At 67.7% G+C, this 19,270-nt stretch overlaps 1 protein-coding gene across 5 annotated transcripts; it reads right to left on the reverse strand.

Moving 5' to 3' along the window:
• Positions 1 to 74: 74 nt before the first annotated feature.
• On the reverse strand, positions 75 to 18,532 carry SCRIB (scribble planar cell polarity protein). 5 transcript variants are annotated; one of them, XM_027574056.2, is made up of 37 exons: positions 18,308 to 18,532; positions 17,047 to 17,164; positions 16,859 to 16,937; positions 16,677 to 16,766; positions 16,519 to 16,575; positions 16,356 to 16,419; positions 16,181 to 16,255; positions 15,968 to 16,112; positions 15,468 to 15,586; positions 15,056 to 15,255; positions 14,801 to 14,967; positions 14,584 to 14,714; positions 14,361 to 14,486; positions 13,506 to 13,673; positions 12,922 to 13,299; positions 12,167 to 12,211; positions 11,655 to 11,744; positions 11,052 to 11,129; positions 10,018 to 10,341; positions 9,830 to 9,910; positions 9,491 to 9,745; positions 9,044 to 9,154; positions 8,651 to 8,944; positions 8,339 to 8,527; positions 4,238 to 4,348; positions 4,107 to 4,154; positions 3,812 to 3,886; positions 2,919 to 2,981; positions 2,108 to 2,215; positions 1,860 to 2,019; positions 1,645 to 1,780; positions 1,369 to 1,557; positions 1,128 to 1,270; positions 1,012 to 1,049; positions 832 to 906; positions 556 to 607; positions 75 to 457 (listed from the first exon to the last, which is right to left on the reverse strand). In XM_027574056.2, the coding sequence occupies exons 1-37, from the start codon at positions 18,464 to 18,466 to the stop codon at positions 312 to 314; spliced, it is 4,887 nt and encodes a 1,628-aa protein (XP_027429857.2). In that variant the 5' UTR covers positions 18,467 to 18,532; the 3' UTR covers positions 75 to 311. The 5 variants fall into 5 exon arrangements, with proteins under 5 accessions (XP_027429857.2, XP_027429848.2, XP_027429865.2 ...); XM_027574047.2 differs by having other exon boundaries at positions 12,167 to 12,229; XM_027574064.2 differs by lacking the exon at positions 12,167 to 12,211.
• Positions 18,533 to 19,270: the final 738 nt, after the last annotated feature.

Consider the following 19,270-nt stretch of genomic DNA (forward strand, 5'->3'; position numbering starts at 1 on the left):
GGGCCCCGGGGGAGGGGGGGGGGGTCCCAGCCTTGGAAGGGGGCGGTGGCTAAGACAAATGGACAGACAGGAAGTAAAACGTAGTCAATTTTATTCTTCTTAAACCACAAAATAGAGTCTTTGGTTGTACAAACGTCACTAGTTACAGTCTTGCCAGTGGGTCCCAGCTGGGGAGGGGGCAGTTAGTCGGCGGCCGGAACTCCTGAGGGGTCTCTTTAAAATGCTAACACCCAGGTTAAAAGACTCGGGGCTAGGGTGCTGGTGCAGCCGGAGGGCCCCGCCCCAGGTCGAGGGGGCGGCACCCGGAGCCTCTAGGAGGGCACAGGGCCCAGGCCCCGGCGCCCGGGCCGCATGGGGCGGCGACTGCTGCACAGAGCCACGTCCTCAGCGCCCCCGGCGCCTGGCGAGGGCCGGCCCAGGAGCACCATGGCCACCTCTCCGTCCTCCTCCTGTGGGCCTGGTGGGCGAGGCAGGGCACGTAGTGAGCGGTTCGGGGGGGGGCGGCGGGGCGGGCACCCTGGGTGCACCCCGAGGGCCAAGCCTGTGCCAACTCACCAGGGCTGGGAGATGGTTCCAGGGACCTCAGCTCCTCAGCAAAATCTGGGGACTGAGGGGAAGAAGGATCAGGTCAGGGCTGCACCCCAGGCCTGCCTGCAGCCGCCCCCGAGAGCCTGGGTGGGGGGGGGGGGCCCGTGGAGCCCTGGCCAAGGACGGGAGCTGGCTGGGGAGGGCCCGCACCCATGGAACAGGACTCAGAGAGAGGGGGGCAGGCCTGGCTGGCGGGCCCAGGTGCAAAGCTGAGTGCGGCTGCCCTGCGGCCGGGCCTGGTACCTGCATGTCATAGACAGGTCTGGAAGAAGGGAGGGCTGCAAACACCCTGTAGTCAAACTTCCTCCCAGACAAGGCCTTGCAAGGACAGCGTGAGGGAGAAAGGCAGAGAGCGTGAAGAGGGGGAGGGAGGGGGGGTCTGGGGAGGGGGTGCAGGGCAGGTGACAGCTGATGGCTCCTCACCAGGCGTCCGGGGGAGGTGCTGGTCTGGGGCCCGAGGTCTGGCGGGGGACAAGAAGGGGGCGTTGGGAGAGGTCTGGGCCGCGGGGCGGGCCCCCCACCTCCGCCCGGCTACAGACCTTCCACGGGAGTGGGTGACGGGGTGGGCGCGGGCGAGGGGGCCTCGGCCAGCCGCTCCAGGGGCCCGCGCCTGCTCCGGCCCTCCTGGGACTTGCTGAGGACCATCTGCGCACGGAGGGCGTCCTGCTCCAGAGACTTCATCCTGCGGGCGACCGGGAGGTGGCGCTGGGCAGGCGGGCGCGGCAGCGGGGGTGGCATAGGCCTGGCGGGGGGGGGGGGGGGGGGGCACCAGGGCCTCACCTGGCTGCCCTCCACAGCGCGCGCTTCTCGGCCTCCAGGGCGCGCCGCTCGGCGGGGGACAGAGCCCGGTCAGGCGCCGACAACTCCGGGCTCTGAACGCGGAGCCGCTCCTGATGGCGCCTTTCGGCTTTGGCTGTGCGCACCGGGGCGCCGCCGCCTCCGAGGGGCTGGGGGGACGAGGGGCTGAGCCTGGGGCGGGAGACAGGGCAGGAGGACCAGGTGGGTGGGGTGCTGCGGGCACGGGGCCGCCGGGAGACGTCCGGGGCTGCCGCTCACCCTGCCGCAGGGCCGGCCCAGGCCGGGGGCTCGGGTTGCTCCTCCTCCTCGGGGGCCTCCCCGTCCAGGTCCAGGGTGAGCCCGCTGTCCTCCGCCTCCCGCATCAGCTGCGCCCTCTTCTGCTGCAGCTTTCGGGCTGGAGGAGGGGGGTGGGGGGGGGTTAGGTGAGACCCTGGCCCAGGCCCTGCCCACCTGCCCACCCAACTTGCACCTACCTTCCTCCTCTTGCATCTTCCGCAGGTCGTCGGCACCCACCAGTGACACGCGCTTGGGGGGCCCCTCGGCCTGGGGCACCCGCACCTCCAGTTCAAAGTACTTCTGCCGCTCCCGGAAAGACAGCTGCTCCGGGGAGGCCGTGGGTCCGGGGGTGGGGGGCTGTGGGAAGCAGGTCCTGAGACCTGGCCCCCCTGGGCGCATGCCCCACGCGCATGCGCGGCAGAAGGGCGGGCTGCCCACCGCGTACCTGGGCAGGGGGGTCCTGCGGTGGGTGCGGGCCGGGTACAGCAGCAAAGGTCCTGTAGGCCTGCTTCACGTTGGTGGGCAGTGCGTCGGGGGAGGGTGGGGATGGGGGCTAAGGAGGGGGGTGCGCGTGAGCCAGGGGAGGACAGCCGTCCCGGCTGCAGCCGCCATCCCCCCCAGCTGTCCCCACCAGCTGCTCCGACTCCCGTGTCCTGTGGGTCTGAGCACTCACAGGGCGGGGACCCCCTCTGTCCCTGGGGGCCATGGAGCCCCCTGGCCAGGCCCAAGCCACTTTTCTCAGCAAAGGGCAGGGGCAGAGACCAGAAAGAGGGATTGGGGTTCAGGTATGGGGATGGGGGGGTGGTGGAGGAAAGAGACCTGGAGCCAGGGGGGTGGATGGGGTGGGGAGCCAGGGGCGCGGGGCCAACACTCACCTGTCTGTTGTCTGCTGGGAAGGGGCAGTGGCTGGGAGCTGGCCCGTGCTTACTCCCTGCTGCAGTGCAGCAAGGGGGGTGCCCGTGGCCCGGCCCTCCCATGCAGCAGACCCAGGGAGCCGCGACAGGACCAAGCTGGCCCCCAGGGACTCATACACAAGCAGGCAGGCGGCGGCGCTGAGGCATCCCTGACCACCCAGCTCTGTCTGCCCAGGGGCCACGGGGAGCCCCCCAGCCCCATCGCCAACCACCTCTGGCCAGGGAGGCGCTCCTGGGCTGTGCCCTCACAGGAGTGGCAGCTGGAGGGGAGCGGCTGTCCCCTGGCACCCCCTCCCTGGAGGAGGGGGTGCTGTCCTCCACCCCGACCTGGTGGGCACTCACCTGCTGGCAGCTGGGGGAGCAGGGGCCCTCAGCCATCTTCCCTCCTGTCGCTCCAGGCGGTACCTGCGGGGGTCAGGCAGTGCCGGGGGTAGGGTCAGGCAGGGCTGCAGCCCCACAAGGAGGAGTTCTGCTTCTCCGTTCCCCTGTCCGTGAGCAGCACCCCCACCCCTGGCTAACCGTCCTCATGTACTCTGAAGGGGTGTGAGCCAGGGAGGCCCCAACTCTCACCTGCCCCCCCACAGCTAGGCCCCCACCCCTCCTGGGGGCTTCCTACTCAGCTGCTCACGGCTAAGGAACAAAGGTCTACACGAAAGCCCCCGGCGCAACGCACGCCCCCGCCCCCACCCCCACCCCCCGCCACGCAGCTGTGCCGGCCCTTCCCGGAGCCCGGGCAGCGACCACTCGCCCTCCTGTAGGACTTGAGCCGCGGCCGGCTGGGCACAGCCTCGGGCAGGGCTGTTTATGGCTCTCAGGGGAGGGATGAGGCCCAATTCTCCATCCTGCCCTGTGCCCGCCCCCCAGCTGTCAGCCCTGGGCCACTGCCCCCGCCCCCCAGTCCCCATGGCTTCTCGAAGCTGCTCCAGGCTGTTCCTGCCCTATCCCACCAGGAGCCCCGAAGGTTCCGGTGGCCTCGAGCTGCCTGTGCTCCCCACTCCCCAGCCTGCTTGGTGACTCTGAAGGGGGAGGGGGCTTCCCAGGAGCTGGCCCCGAGGATGCAGAGGGACCTGTGTCAGGTCAGGAGGCAGAGCTCCAGCGTGGGGGCCCATGGCCCCTGCAGACCCTGCCTGCAAGCTCCGTGCCCTGGGGTCTCAGTGACGAGCAGGGGCTCAGACGGGGGCAGGACCGAGCTAAGGTGGGCAGACGGAGAGCAGGCCAGGGACTCGGACACTGACCCTCTGCGTGCCCCCAGCGCTGGGCATGGCGGCTAGAGTGCGGTAGTCCAGCTTGAGGCTCTCCGAGCTCCGGCCCTGGGGAGCAGAGTCGACACAGGGGAGGCTGTGTCTGCACCCAGGTTGGGGGGGCCGGCAGATGCTGCCGAGAGTGGGCTGCAGCCCCCTGCCCCCTGTGCTCTGTCCACGCTGTGCCCTGCAGCGCTCCGGCAGGGAGGGGGCCGCTGGAACCTGGAGCCCCGGAGCCCGAGCGTGAAGAGAAGCCCAGTGTGTGGGGCAGGGGTGCCTGGTCACTCACCACGGCCTCTAGTCCCCACTGCGGGGTCTGTCCCGGCAGCTCCTTCTCCTGGGGGCAGAGAGGACACCAGTCAGGGACCGGCAGCCTTCGGCTCCCCAGCCCCGGGGCCGCCGGCTGCAGGTGGTTCTGACCTTGCCAGAGCCCTCGGGGCTCAGCTCCCGGTCGATGGAGGAGATGCTCTCCAGGCTGTTCCGGCGGCCGAGGCCTGCCGCAAAGGGGTTGGCAATGACGCCCGGGGACACCTGAGGAGAGGAGCGGGCTGAGGGCAGGGCCCCCCGGTCTCCAACGTCCTCTCCAGAGGTAGGCTGGAGCCCCGGCTGAGGACCTGCCAGTGACCCACACAGCCCAGGCGGCCTCTGGGGCGGGGAGGTCTGTGATGGCACCACTGGCCCCGCGGGCTAAAGGTCATGGAGGCACGTCATGGGCACTGGGGCCATGCTGATGTGTGGCGGGAGGCAGGGCAGGCCGACTGTGGGCACTGAGCCGCGGGGTGCCTGGTGGCTGTTTCTGGAATCTGCAGCGTGAGCACCCAGAAAGGACTCTGAGATAAAGACCACAATGCAGGAGAGACCCAGCGGCTCCGAGCAAGGGAGAGCCCGCGGTCTGGTGGCCGGGAGCCGGCGGGCAGGGCAGGCAGGGGACGGAGGGCAAGAGCGTGTGGCCAAGAGCTGTGCTTTGACCACAGACTGAGGGGGAACACACGCGGAAACACAGAATGGCTCTCTCCAACCTCACGAGAGACAAGGGGGATAGCTTGGCCTTGACCGATAGCAGGGACCAGAGTGGGGCTGGCTCGGGAGACCCCCCCACACGAACGGCCCCCACTGATGGGGGGCAGCTGTCGGTGGGCCGAAACACAAACCCAGGGCAGCCGCCGTTCAGAGAGTCCGAGTGAGAGAATGAATGAGGGGAGGGAGCGGGGTAGCAACCCCCCGGAAATCAAGGAGCAGGGAGGGGTCCCCTGCAGGGAAGAGGGAGCTCAAGGCCGGAAGCACGGAGCAGACACGGGGATACTGTCACGACAAATGGTGCCGCTCACAAGGCGGGTACGGCGACCGTGAACTGTGGACAAAGACCCTAGAGATGCGGGCTTGGCAGGGACACGCGGGAGGCCCAACCAGCGCTGGGACTCTGACAAGAGTAGGAGATGTAACGACAGACACTAAGGAGCCCACCTTCCCGACTTCTGGAATGCCCCAGAAAGGTGGGGTCCTCAGACCAGGGAGGACGGCAGAACACGGCGGGGCTGAGCGGGCAGCGTGCGAGGCAAGGCCGCCGCCTGGTTTCTCTCGCCAGAGAAGGCCGCGCACACAGGGAAGGGCTGGCCCGTGGGCAGGACGTGAACGCGTGCTTTTCCACAGTTGGAGACACTCACTCGCCGGCCGCGAGCACACCCAGGGCCTAGATCTTGGCTTTTAAATACCACCTTCCGCTAAAAGGAACCAGTGCTCCTTCGGAGAAGCGGGACGCAGGGCTGGGCGGGAGAGCATGGGGCAAGCGCAGGGCGTCAGGTGCCAGGAAGGAGGCTGCTCACGGGACGCTGAGCCACGTTAGAAGGGCCGGCCGGAAGCCGGGTCCAGGGCACAAAACCAGCAGCCACAGCGACAAACCGTCACCCGTGAAAGAACGCAGAGGCCGGAGAGGTGCAGTAACAGCAAACGGGCGAGTCTCACCATGGGGAAGGAAGCGCTCGCCCTAGTGGCACAGAGCCAACGGATGAACACAGAAGGAGCCACGAATTAGAATATGGCTGTGGGCCACGCACGGTACTAATGCAAGAAACACCACGGGTGCTAGCGCTGGTGGGTGAGAATGTGCCAAGGAATGGGACAAACACTCAAAGTACCCCCACAGAACACGTACTAATTTCAAAAGGGAAAGAGCCACTTTGTGGTGGGGCAACCTGGGGACAGCCCTATGGAGGCCGTGGGCGACAGGACGCACCGCCATCCGTGCGGTCAGCAGCTGTGGGACCCTCTGCACAAGGTCAGGGTTGGGGACACTGGGGAGATGGGGTGCCAGACGCCTGTGCATCCCTGGACCAAGCCCTCTGCTATGAAGGACGCCGTGGACCAGCTGGAGAGCTGGAGAAGCATGCCCGGGGCCTCTGAGCAAGAGATTCTATGGCCTGTTCTTGCAACTTTTTTCCAAGTTCAAAATTATTTTATGTATTTGCTTGTATTTTGCACAAAGAAATAATGGGGACACCTGGGTGGCTCAGAGGAACCTGCGATTCTTGATCTCATGAGTTCAAGTCCGTTGGCCATGGAGCCTACTTACAAAATAACAGTACAAACTCATGGCTTCTCTCTAGAAACATCCACATCCCAGGCTCCAAGTGCTGCCCGGCCTGACTGGGCTCTCAGGGCCAGGGGCCCCTGGAAATGGCCGGCTCCAGGGCCAGGGCAGGATACACCTGGATACCCGCTCACTCCAGAGAGCAAGGAAGCTGTCGAATGGCGGGTGTCCCACTGGGCAGACAGCCGCACACCCGACGAGGGCACAGTGCGGGCCCAAACATCAACAACATATGGACCTGTGAATTCAGCAAGAGAAAAACACTCCAGCTGCCATCTCTGCAGATCTCCAAGACCCCAACTTGTTCCTGAAAATGCAGACGAGATGAAGGGAAGGGAGCCGGTGTGTATGGCGCGACTCCTGGGCTGCCTGGCCGGGGGGGCGGGGGGGCTCCTCCCTGCAGGCTGGTCTGCAGAAGGTGGGAGAGTGATGCACAGAGAGCAAAGTGGAGCACCCCGCCAACACGGGCCGTGAGGGAGGGCTGAAGGGGAAGGTGAGTGAGGACATGGCCCGAGCACCGGCTCCCTTGGGAAGCTGGTGGAAGATGCGCTTGGGCAAGTGAGAACCAGAAGCCAGAAGGCTTAGATTTCTAAAACCTCAGAGAAACCGTTCTTAAAAAGTAAAAAGTGACAAAAACATTTGTATCCCACGAAACAAGAGGCTGATGCTCAGGAGGTGAAAGAGCGCACATCGGTTATGGGAGGACAGACAGACGAGTCCGAGCGCCCAAGCTGGTGGCCGGGGTGGGGGGCACGCAGGGTCACCCCAGGGCGCCTTCCTGCACAAACTCCCCAAAAGCCAAAGACGGGCTCCCAGGCTTGCCGGCTGATGTGCTGGGAACCCCCGGAGAGCCACCCGCGGAAGGAAGGCACACACGTGACACGGGGAGGGACTGCCAAGCACAGCCAAGTGTGCGCACCCCACCTGTGACTCGGCGCATGTTCGCACCCTTCACTGTGCAGCTGTTTTTTTCTTTCTCTTCCATGAAAAGCTTTAAAATCAGTAAACGTACTGATTGAAACACCTCTAAACGCACATATGAAATACATAAGAGGTAAGGGCTTCCCTGGACTACCCGCTCTAGCCGTAAGTCCTATGAGACATTCCTCCCCGGAAACTCCCAGGCTCCCTCGGAGATGGAGGGAGACGCGGTCGTGGGCAGCCGGGCCGGAGCGAGGAGCACGGAACAGGCTCCGTTCCCGTCAGCAGACGCCACCCAACGAAGGACGAGCCCTCACTGCTGGTAAGTCACCAGCCCAGACACCCACCAGGCACGGGCCGACCTGTGCCGACCGCCCTGTCCCTCTGCAGGTGACGAGTGTCAGCTTACGCCCAGGGGCCCCAGGGACAGCAGCGGAGAAGGCGTGACAGCGTGGGGACAGTAGGACCCTCCTGGGCAGAGGGGACGCTGCGGCTCAGAAGCCAGAGTCACTCACTACGCGGGCCAGGCTGAGGGCCGGGCCTCTGGAGCTCAGTCCTGGTCCTGGCCGCTGGCCCTTGCTTTGGGGCCCGGGCGGGACAGCTGGACCCCCACATGCCCCACCGGGGTTTCTGCTCTGAGGTAGAAGGTCCCGGGGAGCAAGCTGTCTGCTGAGCGGCTGCCGGCAGAGAACAGCGCCTGGACGGGCTGGGGGTCCCCGTGCGTGTCTGCAGGCGCAGTCCTGAGGGGCCGCGGCCTCGCCGTGTGCCTGGCCTGCAGGCTGCCCCCCACTGCCCCCACCCCGTAGATGCTGCCCGCTGGAGGCGCACGGCTCCATCGTGCACCTGCTCCTGGGCGCTGTCCCACCCGGGCAAGCCTGGCGCGGCTCGCAGCACCCTCACACGCCGCCTCGCAACGGCCTGGAGACGGAGCTGCCCCGGCCCGCGCACAGCCCCTGGTCACACGCCAGGCCGAGCTGCGGGGGCCGCGGGGCGCTGACGGGGCAGGCACTGACCTCAGCAGGGACAGCGATGCTGGTGTCGAAGCCGTCGCACACAAGCACGGTGAGGGTGTCGCCGACGCCGCGCAGCATCCGCACGGCCTCGCCGTGTGTCAGGCCGAGCAGGCTCTGCTGGTTCACCTCCAGCAGCCGCAGCCCTACCCGCAGCCGGCCATCGCGCCCGGCCGCTCCCGTGGGGCTCACCTGCAGAGACCGGGGCCTGGAGCTTCCGGACTGGCCTGGCACCTGGGCCCTCATCCCCGCCCCCCTGCCCCCCGCCCCGAGAAACCCAGTGGGGCGGGTCTGGCCGAGGGGGGGGGGCCTCACCTTGGAAATGAAGATGCCCTCATCTGTGGGATCACAGGGGTTCCCCGCATGGCCCTTGGCACCTCCTCGAATGCTGATGCCCAGCTTCTCCCCAGGGGCCTTCTGGATACAGAGTTCCCGCATGCCTGGGGGGGGCGGGTCCCTCCTCACGACCAAGACCAGCTCCAGGCAGGGCCGAAGCAGGGCACTGACCGCCTCCTGGTGCGTGGCCTCCCGAATGTCCTGCCCGTTCACTGCCAGGATGCGGTCCCCAACCCGAAGGCCACTACGTGCGGCCAGGCCCCGCGGGAGCACCTGTCAGGAGAGGGTGATGTTCAGCAGGCTGGAGCCCTTGCTGCCCTATGCCCAGGCTGGGCCCTCCTAGCCCGGAGACGCCTGTGGGGCCTGCTCTACCTTGGAGATAAACACGCCAGGCTCCTGGATACCAAACGGATGGCTGGAGTGATCGGAGCCCCCAACAATGCTGAGTCCCAGTGGGCCCCCGGCTCTCGGCAGGCAGATCTCCTGGGGATACCGAGGGGCTGGCTGGAATGAACCTGTTGGAGCAGCAAAGGGGCGCCTCTCCAGCCCGGAGGGTGTACGATCCCCAGGTGGGGGCAAGCAGGTTATTAGGGATGGCGGGGGGGGGGGGTGTCCCTGACACATCAGGGCACACAAGCACACGAAAGGCCACATGGAGACGGGGCGACCTATGAAACAGAGCCCTAGGGGCCTGGCGCCAGAATGGAGAGCACATGAACACCTGCTTTCCTACCTGGAGGAACTGACGCCCCCTACCTGAAACTTTACGGAGGGCGTGGGGGGAACAGAGAACGGGCACAGAGAGGCCTGGGGTCTTACCTCCACTGGGTACGGCCCCTCCAAGGCAGCAGCCAGCAGGCTAGAGGCCAGCCTCAGTGGCCCAGATTCCCCAGGGGTGGCAGTGACCACGGCGGTGGTGGCTGCAATGGGGGGTGGGGGGGAGTGTGGCAGAGGGCTGGGGGGAAGGGGCCCCCCGGCCTCCCGCTCCAGCAGTAGGGCGATGGTGGGGGAAGCGGCGGTCAGCAGGGAGACGGCGTGGTCGTGCCTGGCCTCAGTCATGTCCACCCCGTTGATCTGCAAGAGTGTGGCCAGTCAGGGTGCCCTGTGGGGTGAGCGGAGCGGATGGGGCAGTGAGCGGGCCCCGCTACCCCCACTCACCGAGAGGACACGGTCGCCAACCTGCAGAGTGCCCGCCCGCTGGGCGGCACCCCCCTCCGCGATGCGGGATATGAAGATGCCCTGTGGGGGGCGGGGGGAGGGAAGAGAGAGCCAGGGGCAGTGAGTCTAGTCCCCGTCCTGCCCCCCCCACCGAAGCACACCCCGGCCCCCCACCGCACCCGCCTCACCCCATCGCCAGCCCGGTAAGGCGTGGAGCCTTTCCCGCCGGCGATGCTGAAGCCCAGCCCCTTCTCGCTGCGCACAAGGCAGGCCACGTGGCGCTGGCGGGGGGGCCCGGCGGACTCCGGTGAGGGCAGGGGCAGGCACAGGCCAGCTCCCCGCCATTCCCGAGGGCTGTAGTCGTCCTCGGGCCGCAGAGGCGTGACGGTGACCGCATTCTCCGGCTCTACCATGCGCTCCCGCCACAGGCGCATCTGCACGGTGGTGCCTGCCCCCCGCAGCGCCTCCACAGCCTGGTGGTGCTCGGCACTGTGTAGAGCCACGCCGTTCACCTGCAGAGCGGGACACCTGTCCCAACGGGGCCACGGCCACACGAGGGCTCTGCGCATAGCCCCCGCCCCGCCCAGATGGGAGACAGGAGGAACGAGCCGCAGGACTCCAAGCAGGCTGACCCCCACCCCCCGCGCCCAAACTGTGTGATCCCCAGGGGTCGGGGCAGGGCAGGACATGAGCCAGGCTGACGGGAACACGGGGGTGCCCTTCCTGCTGGTCCTCACCTGGGTCCCCAGCCCTGCAATCCCCCGCCACCTGTCCCTCACCCAAGTAGTCCACAACTGACGAAGCCCAGGGTCACTGGGCGTCTGACCCTGTGCCTCCACCCTGACCCCAGCTCCATGAGGCTCCCTCCCCTCAGCTCTCCCTGCTGTCTGGGCCGTGGCGGCTCCTCCCTAGAAGCTGCGGTGCAACCTCAGCTCTGCCTGGGCCAACACCCGCCTGGCCCGACAGCCTCTGTCCATGGCCCCCTCCAGGCCCCGCAGAAAGAGCCGGTGGCCCTCAGACTACAACCTGGTGCGTCAGTAATTAGCACAAGCACACAGTCTCCCAGGAGCCCCCCAGCACAGCTGCCGAGGCTCCAGGCAGGACTAACGCCCCCCCCCGCCCCCGCCCCCAGCTTGCTGGAGGGCTGACCACCTCCCCAGCTGACCCTCTGCTCCCAACAGAGCCGGGGCCGTGTGGAGCCCCAGGCGCATCACCGACTCACCTCGAGGAGCTTGTCACCCACTCGGACGCCCGCCCGGGCTGCAGGGCCCTCCTCGGACACCCGAGAGATGAATATGCCCTGGAGAATGAGTGGGAGCTGAACAGAGAGAAAGGACAGAGGCCGTGGAAGGGACCCCCTATCCTGCAGGGGGAGCAACTGGGCAAGGCCTAGAAACCCCCTGCAGAGCCTGCAGAGACCCCAGGGCATGGGAAGAAGAGAACCGGGCCTGGGGCCATCTCGGGCTGGGCTCACCGCTGCAAGTCCCACGTGCCGCAGAGCCCAAGGCCACAGGTTAACCTCCCGGGACGATCTGCAACCCCGAACCCAACAGGGCCAAATATGGGAGGGAAGGCAGAGTGCCAAGGAGAACTCTGGCACCCCCCGCCGGCTCTAACTAAGCTGCCTGGGTCAGTCCTGGGCCAGCAGTCACGGCCAGGCACCTGGGGGGGGGCAGGGAGCCCTGAGCTTGAGCAAGTGCCCGGAACAAAGTGGGCTGTGAGATCCAAAGGGGTGGCACGACAACCCTCAAAACCACAAAAGCCTCTTGGAGAAGAGGCAGGGTTGCGGGGCAGAGGGATCCCCAAGGCGGCTGCAACCCCTCACCTCGTCATCCCCCTTGTAGGGCGTAGAGCCCTTGCCACCAGCGATGCTGATACCCAGGCCCCCCGTCTGCCGCACGATGGTGAGTGTCAGCTAGAAACAGAACAGACACTCGCTGTCTGGGGGCTGCCTGTGGGCCTGGCAGGGCACAGGGAGGGCCTGGTCCCGTCCGGCAGCCTGGGCGGCCCCAGGCAGCACAGAGGGGCTGCACAGGGATGGGCACTGCCAGGGCAGGGCACAGCCTGCATGGAGGCCCGAGGCCCCGCCCCACCTGCAGATGCCGCCTCAGCACCCCCGTCAAGACTGGCTGCCTCCCCCAGGCCCCAATTCCATGTCTGTCCGGCTGTGTCAGAGGGCCGGGAGGCCCCAACCCTGAGGAGGTGGGCAGAAGCTCTTATCGGGCAGGGGTCCGCACAGGCGAGCGGGGTGGGGGCAAGAGGCGCGAGAGCCCACAGCCCAGGAAGCAAGGCCAGCAGCCCGGGACCCAGAGCACGAAGCAGAGAGCGAGTACAGACCTCTTCCTCCTCAATGCGTGCGGGTTCTATCAGCAGGTTATTGGCCTGGTCAAACGACACCCCCTGTTAGGACGGGACCAGCGAGGGCATGCAGGTGAGCCGCCGCCCCGCCACCACCTCACCCGGCCCCGCCAAGAGCAGAAAGGACAGGAACCACCACACCAAGCTCCCGCAGCCTGAGCACCGGCCCCTTCCCTCCAGTCCAGAAGTGTGGCCGCCGCCGCCGCTGCCACACGGGGCAGGCTCAGCTGGTCAGGGGGGACCCCACAGCGGGCTGAGGCCGAGTCTGGCTGTCCCGGGCCCCTGAGCTGCCACAGCATCACGCCCGTGCTCAGGACAAAACCTCGACGTCAGATACACGTGGAGCGAGATGTGCCCAGGGAGCAGGCAGGACCTCTCGTGGGCCACCTGACGGCCACCTGACGGCCAGGGACACGACCCACGTGAGAGTCCACAGTGGGCCCGAAGGCCAGCTCTGGGGAGGACCCGGAGGAAGGAAAAGTCCAGGCAGTGATGAGGCAGCCGCCAGACCCCGGGGCCCCAGTCTGGACCCAACCCAGGAGGACCCTGGAGTCAGCAGCCCTTGGGGGGTGCCCTCCACGCACCACCCCCCATCCCCCGGGCCCCTGGCAGCCAGACCCAGGACGTGGGCCCAGAGCCCTGTGCGAGCCGCCGGAGACCCCAGCACGGACCGCGGCCTGACGCGGAGGGGCCAGGGCAGCCTGGCTCAAGCGGCTTTGTGAACAGAAACCCACCTTGATGGAGGGCGCGGACACCACGACCGCCGCCGCCTCCTCGGCCTCCTCGGCCGCCGCCGCCTCCTCCTCCTCCTCCTCCTCCTCGGCCTCCTCCTCGGCCCGAGGAGCCCAGGGCGTGTGGGGGCCGTTGTGCCAGGCCGAGGGCCCCACGGGGCCCTCACCATCCGGCTGCGTCCCCTGCAGCAAGGCCACGACGGCCTCGGGCTGTGGCAGCTTGGAAATCTTGAAGTGCTTCTTGTAGTGAGGGGTGTCTTTGCGAATGAGACGCTGCCTCCCGCCCGGCGGGGGCCAGGCCGCCGCGAGCTGCCCCTGCTCGCCCTCGCCGTCCTCCCCGGGGGGCAGCGGCAGCGTGTCCTCCGCGAAGCGCACCGTGGGCTGCAGGAAGCCGGGCGTGAGCGCCGGGGCGGGGTCTGCCCCCGCCCCCGAGGCCAGGGGAGAGTCCGTAAGGGAACGCGTGGGGACACACACGGCGGGCCGAGGCCCAGCTGAGCTCCAGAGGGGAGAGCCCACCTGGGAGGGGCCCGGCCGCACGCCGACCGGTCCTGCCCCCGTGTCTGCTCAGCCGCCGGCACCAGCCTCACCTCCTCGTACGTCCCGTCCGCAGCCTCCTCCTGGGCGTTGGGGGCGGCTTCCTGCTGGCTCAGCCCCTGTGTTCCGGTCAGCGGCCCCTCGGGTTCACCCTGGGAGGCTGTACCAGCGGACGGCTGCGAGTCCTCACTCATTCCAGACTCGGTGCTCAGCCTCTTGTCCTGTGGCCGGGCGGGCAGGGGGTCAGTCTGCAGCGCGCCGGGCGGGCTCACCCCTGCACAGGTGGGGGCGGTCTGTCCCAGCCTCAACAGAGGCCACGCACAACCACAGTTCCGTGGTGGAGCCCCTCAAAGATCTTCCCCCGAACAACTGAAGAACAAGGACCAGACGAGCTCCCAGGAGAATGGCAGCCTGAGAAAGCCCCAGAGCCCTGACAGGAGCACGGCTCTGCAAACGCAGCTTCGCAGGGTGGGGGGTGGGGCTGCCCTATGTCCCCCCAGGTGTCACTTTCAGGATCCCAAAGCTTCCCCTAGCCCTTGTGGCTGCAAGCCTCTGAAGGAGCAGGATCGGGTTTGCGTACTCTGGTCCCAGCTCCCTACGCCGGAGCCGATCCTGCCCCCGCCCCCCGTATGCGGACCCACGGGCCTCAAGCTCCACCGCCTACGCCCCTGGGAACGCGGCCGCGGCCGGCTCCCCCGCACCCCTGCCCCGCACGCCCACGCCACAGCCCTTCGTGACACGGCCCTGCCCCGTGGAGAGCACAGCACGCTTGGCCCTGGACCCCCACCCCCGGCCAGCCCGGGCCCCCACAGCCCCACCGCCAGGATGACAGGACGCCCAGGGCTCCCAAGCGGTGCAAGCCTGCCGGGCTGGTGTCTGTCCTGCGCTGTGCGGGTTCCCACAGGCACCTCCTCCAGCGGTGAGGGCGGCCTGGACTCCGGCCTGCGGGAGTGGGCTTCGCCTCGGCGCTCCTCGACACCCCTCTTCATCACCTTCAGCTCGCTGGGGTGAGGTGTGGCCCGACGCTGCAGGCCCTGCAATGTGCACGAGGGGGCAGGGTGGGGCAGGGTAGGGCAGGGGTCAGGGGAGGGCAGGAAGAACGCAGCCCACCCAGGAAGCCCCCCGCCATACCCGCTTCTCAGCAGCGGCTCCCTCAGCATCGTCGCCGCACGTGGGGACCTCCAGAAACTGGATGACGCTGACGCGGCTGGCCGGGGCGTCACTCCAGCTCTCCGAAGGGCTGCCCTGCCGCCCCGGGGCCTCTAAGGACAACGAACGTCAGGGCGGCCGGACCTGTCTGACGCCGTACCCAGCCCTGGCTCACAGCGGCTAATCGCCGGCAACCTACCAAGACCGGGCGGGGGCTGCTGAGGCAACAGGTAGCAGGTGAGCACCTTCTCGCCGGTCTGAGCATCGTCCTCGGTCTGGAACCGGAGCATCGGCTGTGCCTGGTTCTCAGCCAACCACAGGGCCTTGAGGTTGAGGTGGGTGAGCGCAAACGGCAGACTCTGCAGCCTGGCGGCCGGTGGGCACGGTCAGCTCAGTGGGGGCCGGTGGGCACGGTCAGCTCAGCGGGGGCTGGGCAGGGCGGCTGGGCACTCACCGGTTCCCGGCCACGTCCAGCACATGTAACTCAGCCGTGTGGGCGAGCTCCGGTGGCAGGGCGGCCAGGCGGTTGTCCCGCAAGGAGAGAACGCTGAGCGCCACACAGCCTCCAATCTCCGGTGGCAGCACCTCTAGACGGTTCCGGTCCGCGTTGAGGTTGGTCAGCTTGGTCAGCTTCCCCAGAGAGCGGGGCAGAGCCTGGCCAGGAAGAGGGAGGGCCAGGGGTTGGCAGAAATCCGCTAGGGTTTGGAAGGAGAGGGGCACCCCTCAGGGCAGTCTCCAGGGCCCATGCTGCCTCACCCCCCGCCAACTGCTTCCTGCCGACGCCCCCCCATCCAAGCAGCCAGCCAGGCCCCACCGCACAGCGGCACCCCACCCTCACCCCCCAGTCCCGCCAGGCCGGGCTGTACCGTCAGCAGGTTCTCCGTGAGGATTAGCTCAGAGAGGTTCTCACAGTCGCCGATGGCCTCGGTCACCTCACAGAGCCGGTTCTGGTCCACCTTCAGGATGGACAGCTGCTTCAGCTGACCTGGGGTTGGGGAGACGTGGCGACAGGGCCGAGTGGGCTGGAGGGTCCAGCTGCCCCCGCAGCACCCAGCTCGGAAAAGCCCCGCCCGACCCCAGGGCAGCACTCCCCCCCGCCACCTGCCCCGTCCTCCCTGGCCCCCGAGAGGACAGCTCTGCACACCCGTGTGCCCTCCCCCGTGCGCCACCCACACCCTGCCACCACAAGACGCCGCAGCTCCTCAGGTGCAGCACCCGGTCACCCCTCATCCCAGCGTCCTTTCCCCTTCTCGGGAGCATCTCTCAGAACCCACGTACAGTCAGGGCCCTCCCCCCAGGGCCCTCCTCCTCTAGGCCAGGGTTCATTGCCAGCCGCGCCACTCCCAGCGCCCAGGCCGGGGCTGACCGATGCCATCAGGAAGCCGCTGCAGCAAGTTCTGGGATAGCAGCAGGTCGGTGAGCAGCAGGAGCCCACCGAGCTCCGCGGGCAATTCCTCCAGCCGGTTTTCCGACACGTCCAGGCATACCAAACGTCGCAGGTTCCCCAGCTCCTGAGGGTGGGCACAGAGGGTCAGGGGACGGCCGGGTGCCAGCCAGGGGCTGCCACACCCTCACTCACCGGGGGCAGTGCTGACAACTGGTTGCGGTCCAACCACAGCTCCCGGAGGTTGGGCAGCGCCCCGAGGGTGTCAGGCTGCAGCAACAGATGGGGACAGAGTGGCAGGGTCAAAGGGACAGCCCGAGGTTCACCTGCCCCCCACTCCCCGCCCACGACGGCCCCGCCCTCTCCATACCAGTACTTCGAGCTCATTGCCTCCCAGATCCAGCTGTTCCAGCTTGACCAGGAAGGACAGAGACCTACAGAACAAAGAGCAGGTTCTGCTGTGGTTGCGTGGCCCAAGGCCCCCTAGGCCCGCAGCTCAAGCAGGTGCTGGAAAAAGACCCGCGCCCACTCACGCAGGCAAGGACTTGAGCAGGTTCTCCCGGAGCTCTAGGGTCACCAGGTTGGCGAGGCTGAAAGAGAGATCAGGGTGGGGAGTGATGGAAGCAGGGACGGTGGGGAGAAATGGAGAAGTGGGGCTGAGCCGAGTCCCCTTGCCCTGGAGGGCACTCACTTGCCCACGTCCCCGGGCAGCGCCTGCAGAGACACATCATTCAGTGCCAGGTGAGCCAGGCTGCGCAGCTGAGTGAAGCCTTCGGGGAGCCTGCGCCAGAGGAAGAGGGGCCTCAGATGTCCAGAACAGGGCTGTGGAAGGCCCCACGCCCGCCACTGCCCCCCACCACAGCCACCACCCACCTAGACAAGGGGTTCCCGCTGAAGTCTGCGATCTCCAGAGCCTTGCAGAACTTGATGCTCTCCGGGATCTCGGGGATGTCTGCGATAGAAGCGGGGTCACCGTGGAGACACACCCAGAGTCCCCAAGGGCTCAGAGCCCTTCCTGCCACCCGTAAGCTCCACCCCAGCCCTGCGTTCGGCTCCCGCACCGTTCCGGGACACGTCCAGCTCCACCAGCTGCATAAAATTGGCCACCTCGGGGGGCAACCGCTGGATCTCGTTGTCACTCAGGCCCAGCTTGCGCAGGTTCAAAAGCCGAAAGAAGGGCTGTGGGCAGGGAGTGGGGTCAGGGGAGGAAAGACTCTGTAACAGAGAGCTCCTCCAAAGCAGACACGAGTTCACAAGCTACAGATCCCATGGGCCTCTGCCTGCTCCAGGCCACACAGGAACCCAGAGTCCTGCCTCATCACCCCTGTCGGCAGCAAAAAACCACAAAAGGAAAGACAATTGTGTACCCACACCTGGCTACACTTCTACCTTCCTAATTTCTGGCACCTGATCCCTTGACATCACCTCAGATGCCTTCCCTGCCCCCATCTTGCCCTAGGACGGACCTCACGTTCCCAAAAGTCATCCATCCGCTCCAAGCTGGGTGGTTCTCTGTTCCTTACTCTGGGTGTTCCCGCAAGACTCCACTCGCCACCTGCAGCACCTCTTCTACCCACCCAGGAAGGGAGCCTGTCAGGGCCCACAGTGCTTTCTGCCACGGCACCCAACCACCCCGGCCCGAATCCGTAGCAAGAACTTGACAGCTAGCTACAAAAAAAAAAAAAAAAAAAAAAATTGACAACAGCAGTGAAGCCCCACGAGCACAGGTAGTTCTGAAGGCTCCTGGAAACGGCGGGGGACAGAGCCCTCCCATCCAAGCCCAGGACGGGGAGGGGGGGCACACCCTTTGCGGCACACAGCCCCCAGGCACTGGGCCACTTAGCACCCGGTCTCCAGGAAGGAAATCCTTTTATGACCTGCTTTCTTTAGCCTCTTCTCCAGAGCGCCCTTAGAAGGAAAGCAAGCTGACCGGGAGGCGCGACAGCAAAGGGAGCTTGGAGAGCCTGCAGACCTCAGACCTATCAGGGCCGACGACCGCACGGAGAGCTCGCCTACCCCAACTCTGCCCCCAGGAGGAGAGCAGGCCGAGGGCGAGGGCTGGGCTCCCTGCCTCCAGAGCAGCCCGGCAGGTTGGGCTCCACCTGCCGGACCAGGTTCACCTTCCCCTGCGTCCACCCCGTCCCACCCACCACGGCCGCGGGCCTCGCCCCAGCGCTGCTCTCCTAGGCTGTGCTCGGCCCCACCACTCCCAGGCACGCACCCGATGACCACTGCCACCTGGTGCCAGCACCCGAGGTCGGTGAGGAGGGTGGGGCCGGCCCGACCCCGCCGCCGGGTGCCCAGGTGCGGACGGCCGCTCACCTTGGGCAGCTCGCGCAGCTGGTTGGCGTCGAGGAGCAGCTCCTCCAGGCTGCGGCTGTAGCGGTAGATCTCCTCGGGCACGGCCTGCAGCGAGCAGTGCCGCTTGTCCACCGACTCCACGTGCCGGTTGCAGCGCCACAGCGGGATGCACTTGAGCATGGTGCGGGCGGGCAGGCGCGCGGCGCGGGCTCAGGCGCGGGCTCGGGCGGCGGGCTCGGCCGGGGGGCGGGGCTCGGTCCGCATGAGCGCCGGGGCCGGCCGGCCGGCCGGGCGGGGGAGGGGCGGGGCGGCGGCGGCGGCGGCGGCGGCGGCGGCGGCGGCGCAGGGCCCGGGCCGCGCTCGGAACGCTCGGCCCGAGGCGGCCGGAGGCGGGGGTGAGGGTGTGTGTGTGTGTCGGGGGGGAGAGGTGGGGGCCGGGGGCAGGGGTGGGCGCGCGGCCCGGCCGGCACTCAGGTTCTGGGGAGGCGGCGGCCCCGCATCCCGGCCAGCCCGCTCGTCCGCCGCTGTGCCGCAGCCGGAACAGCCGCCGCTGCCCGCCGGACTGCCCCGCCGACAACCGCCGGCCGCCGCGCAGCCCGCCGGGAAGCCGAGGCCCGCCCTCGCCGCCCATCGCAGCCGGGAACTGCAACCCCCACAAGGCCCCGCGATGCCGGCGCCTCCGAGAACCCGTAGCGGCGCCGCGCACAGCCTGCCGGGAAGCTCCGCTCCCGTCCGCGGGCGCAAAGTATGACGGGACACGAAGTCGGCGTAAGAACCGAGCTCTCGCGGGCGGTCCAGAGGCTTCCTGGGGCCCCTTCGCCTCGGCCCCCTCCCTAGGGTCGGCCTCGCGACCCCCGCCGCGGGCGGCCAGCCGCCCCCCCACCCCGCTCCATCGACAGGCTTCTCCCCGCGCTCGGCGGGAACAGGTGATACCGGGGAGGGGAGCCCCCCCGCCCTCCCCCGGCGGCAGGGGAGCCCCTGCGC

The sequence above is a fragment of the Zalophus californianus genome, chromosome 4, assembly GCF_009762305.2.
Source record: "Zalophus californianus isolate mZalCal1 chromosome 4, mZalCal1.pri.v2, whole genome shotgun sequence".
Lineage (NCBI taxonomy): Eukaryota > Metazoa > Chordata > Mammalia > Carnivora > Otariidae > Zalophus > Zalophus californianus.

Bases quoted from the DNA above. Each gene is read 5' to 3' on its own strand.
- SCRIB (XM_027574047.2), bottom strand. From the start codon at position 18,466: ATGCTCAAGTGCATCCCGCTGTGGCGCTGCAACCGGCACGTGGAGTCG. The intron at 16,576-16,676 runs GTGAGTGCCCTC...TCTCTCTTTCAG, and splicing joins CTGCCCGGGGACGTGGGCAA to CCTCGCCAACCTGGTGACCC. The intron at 16,420-16,518 runs GTGAGTGGGCGC...TTTGTTCTGTAG, and splicing joins CTGCTCAAGTCCTTGCCTGC to GTCTCTGTCCTTCCTGGTCA.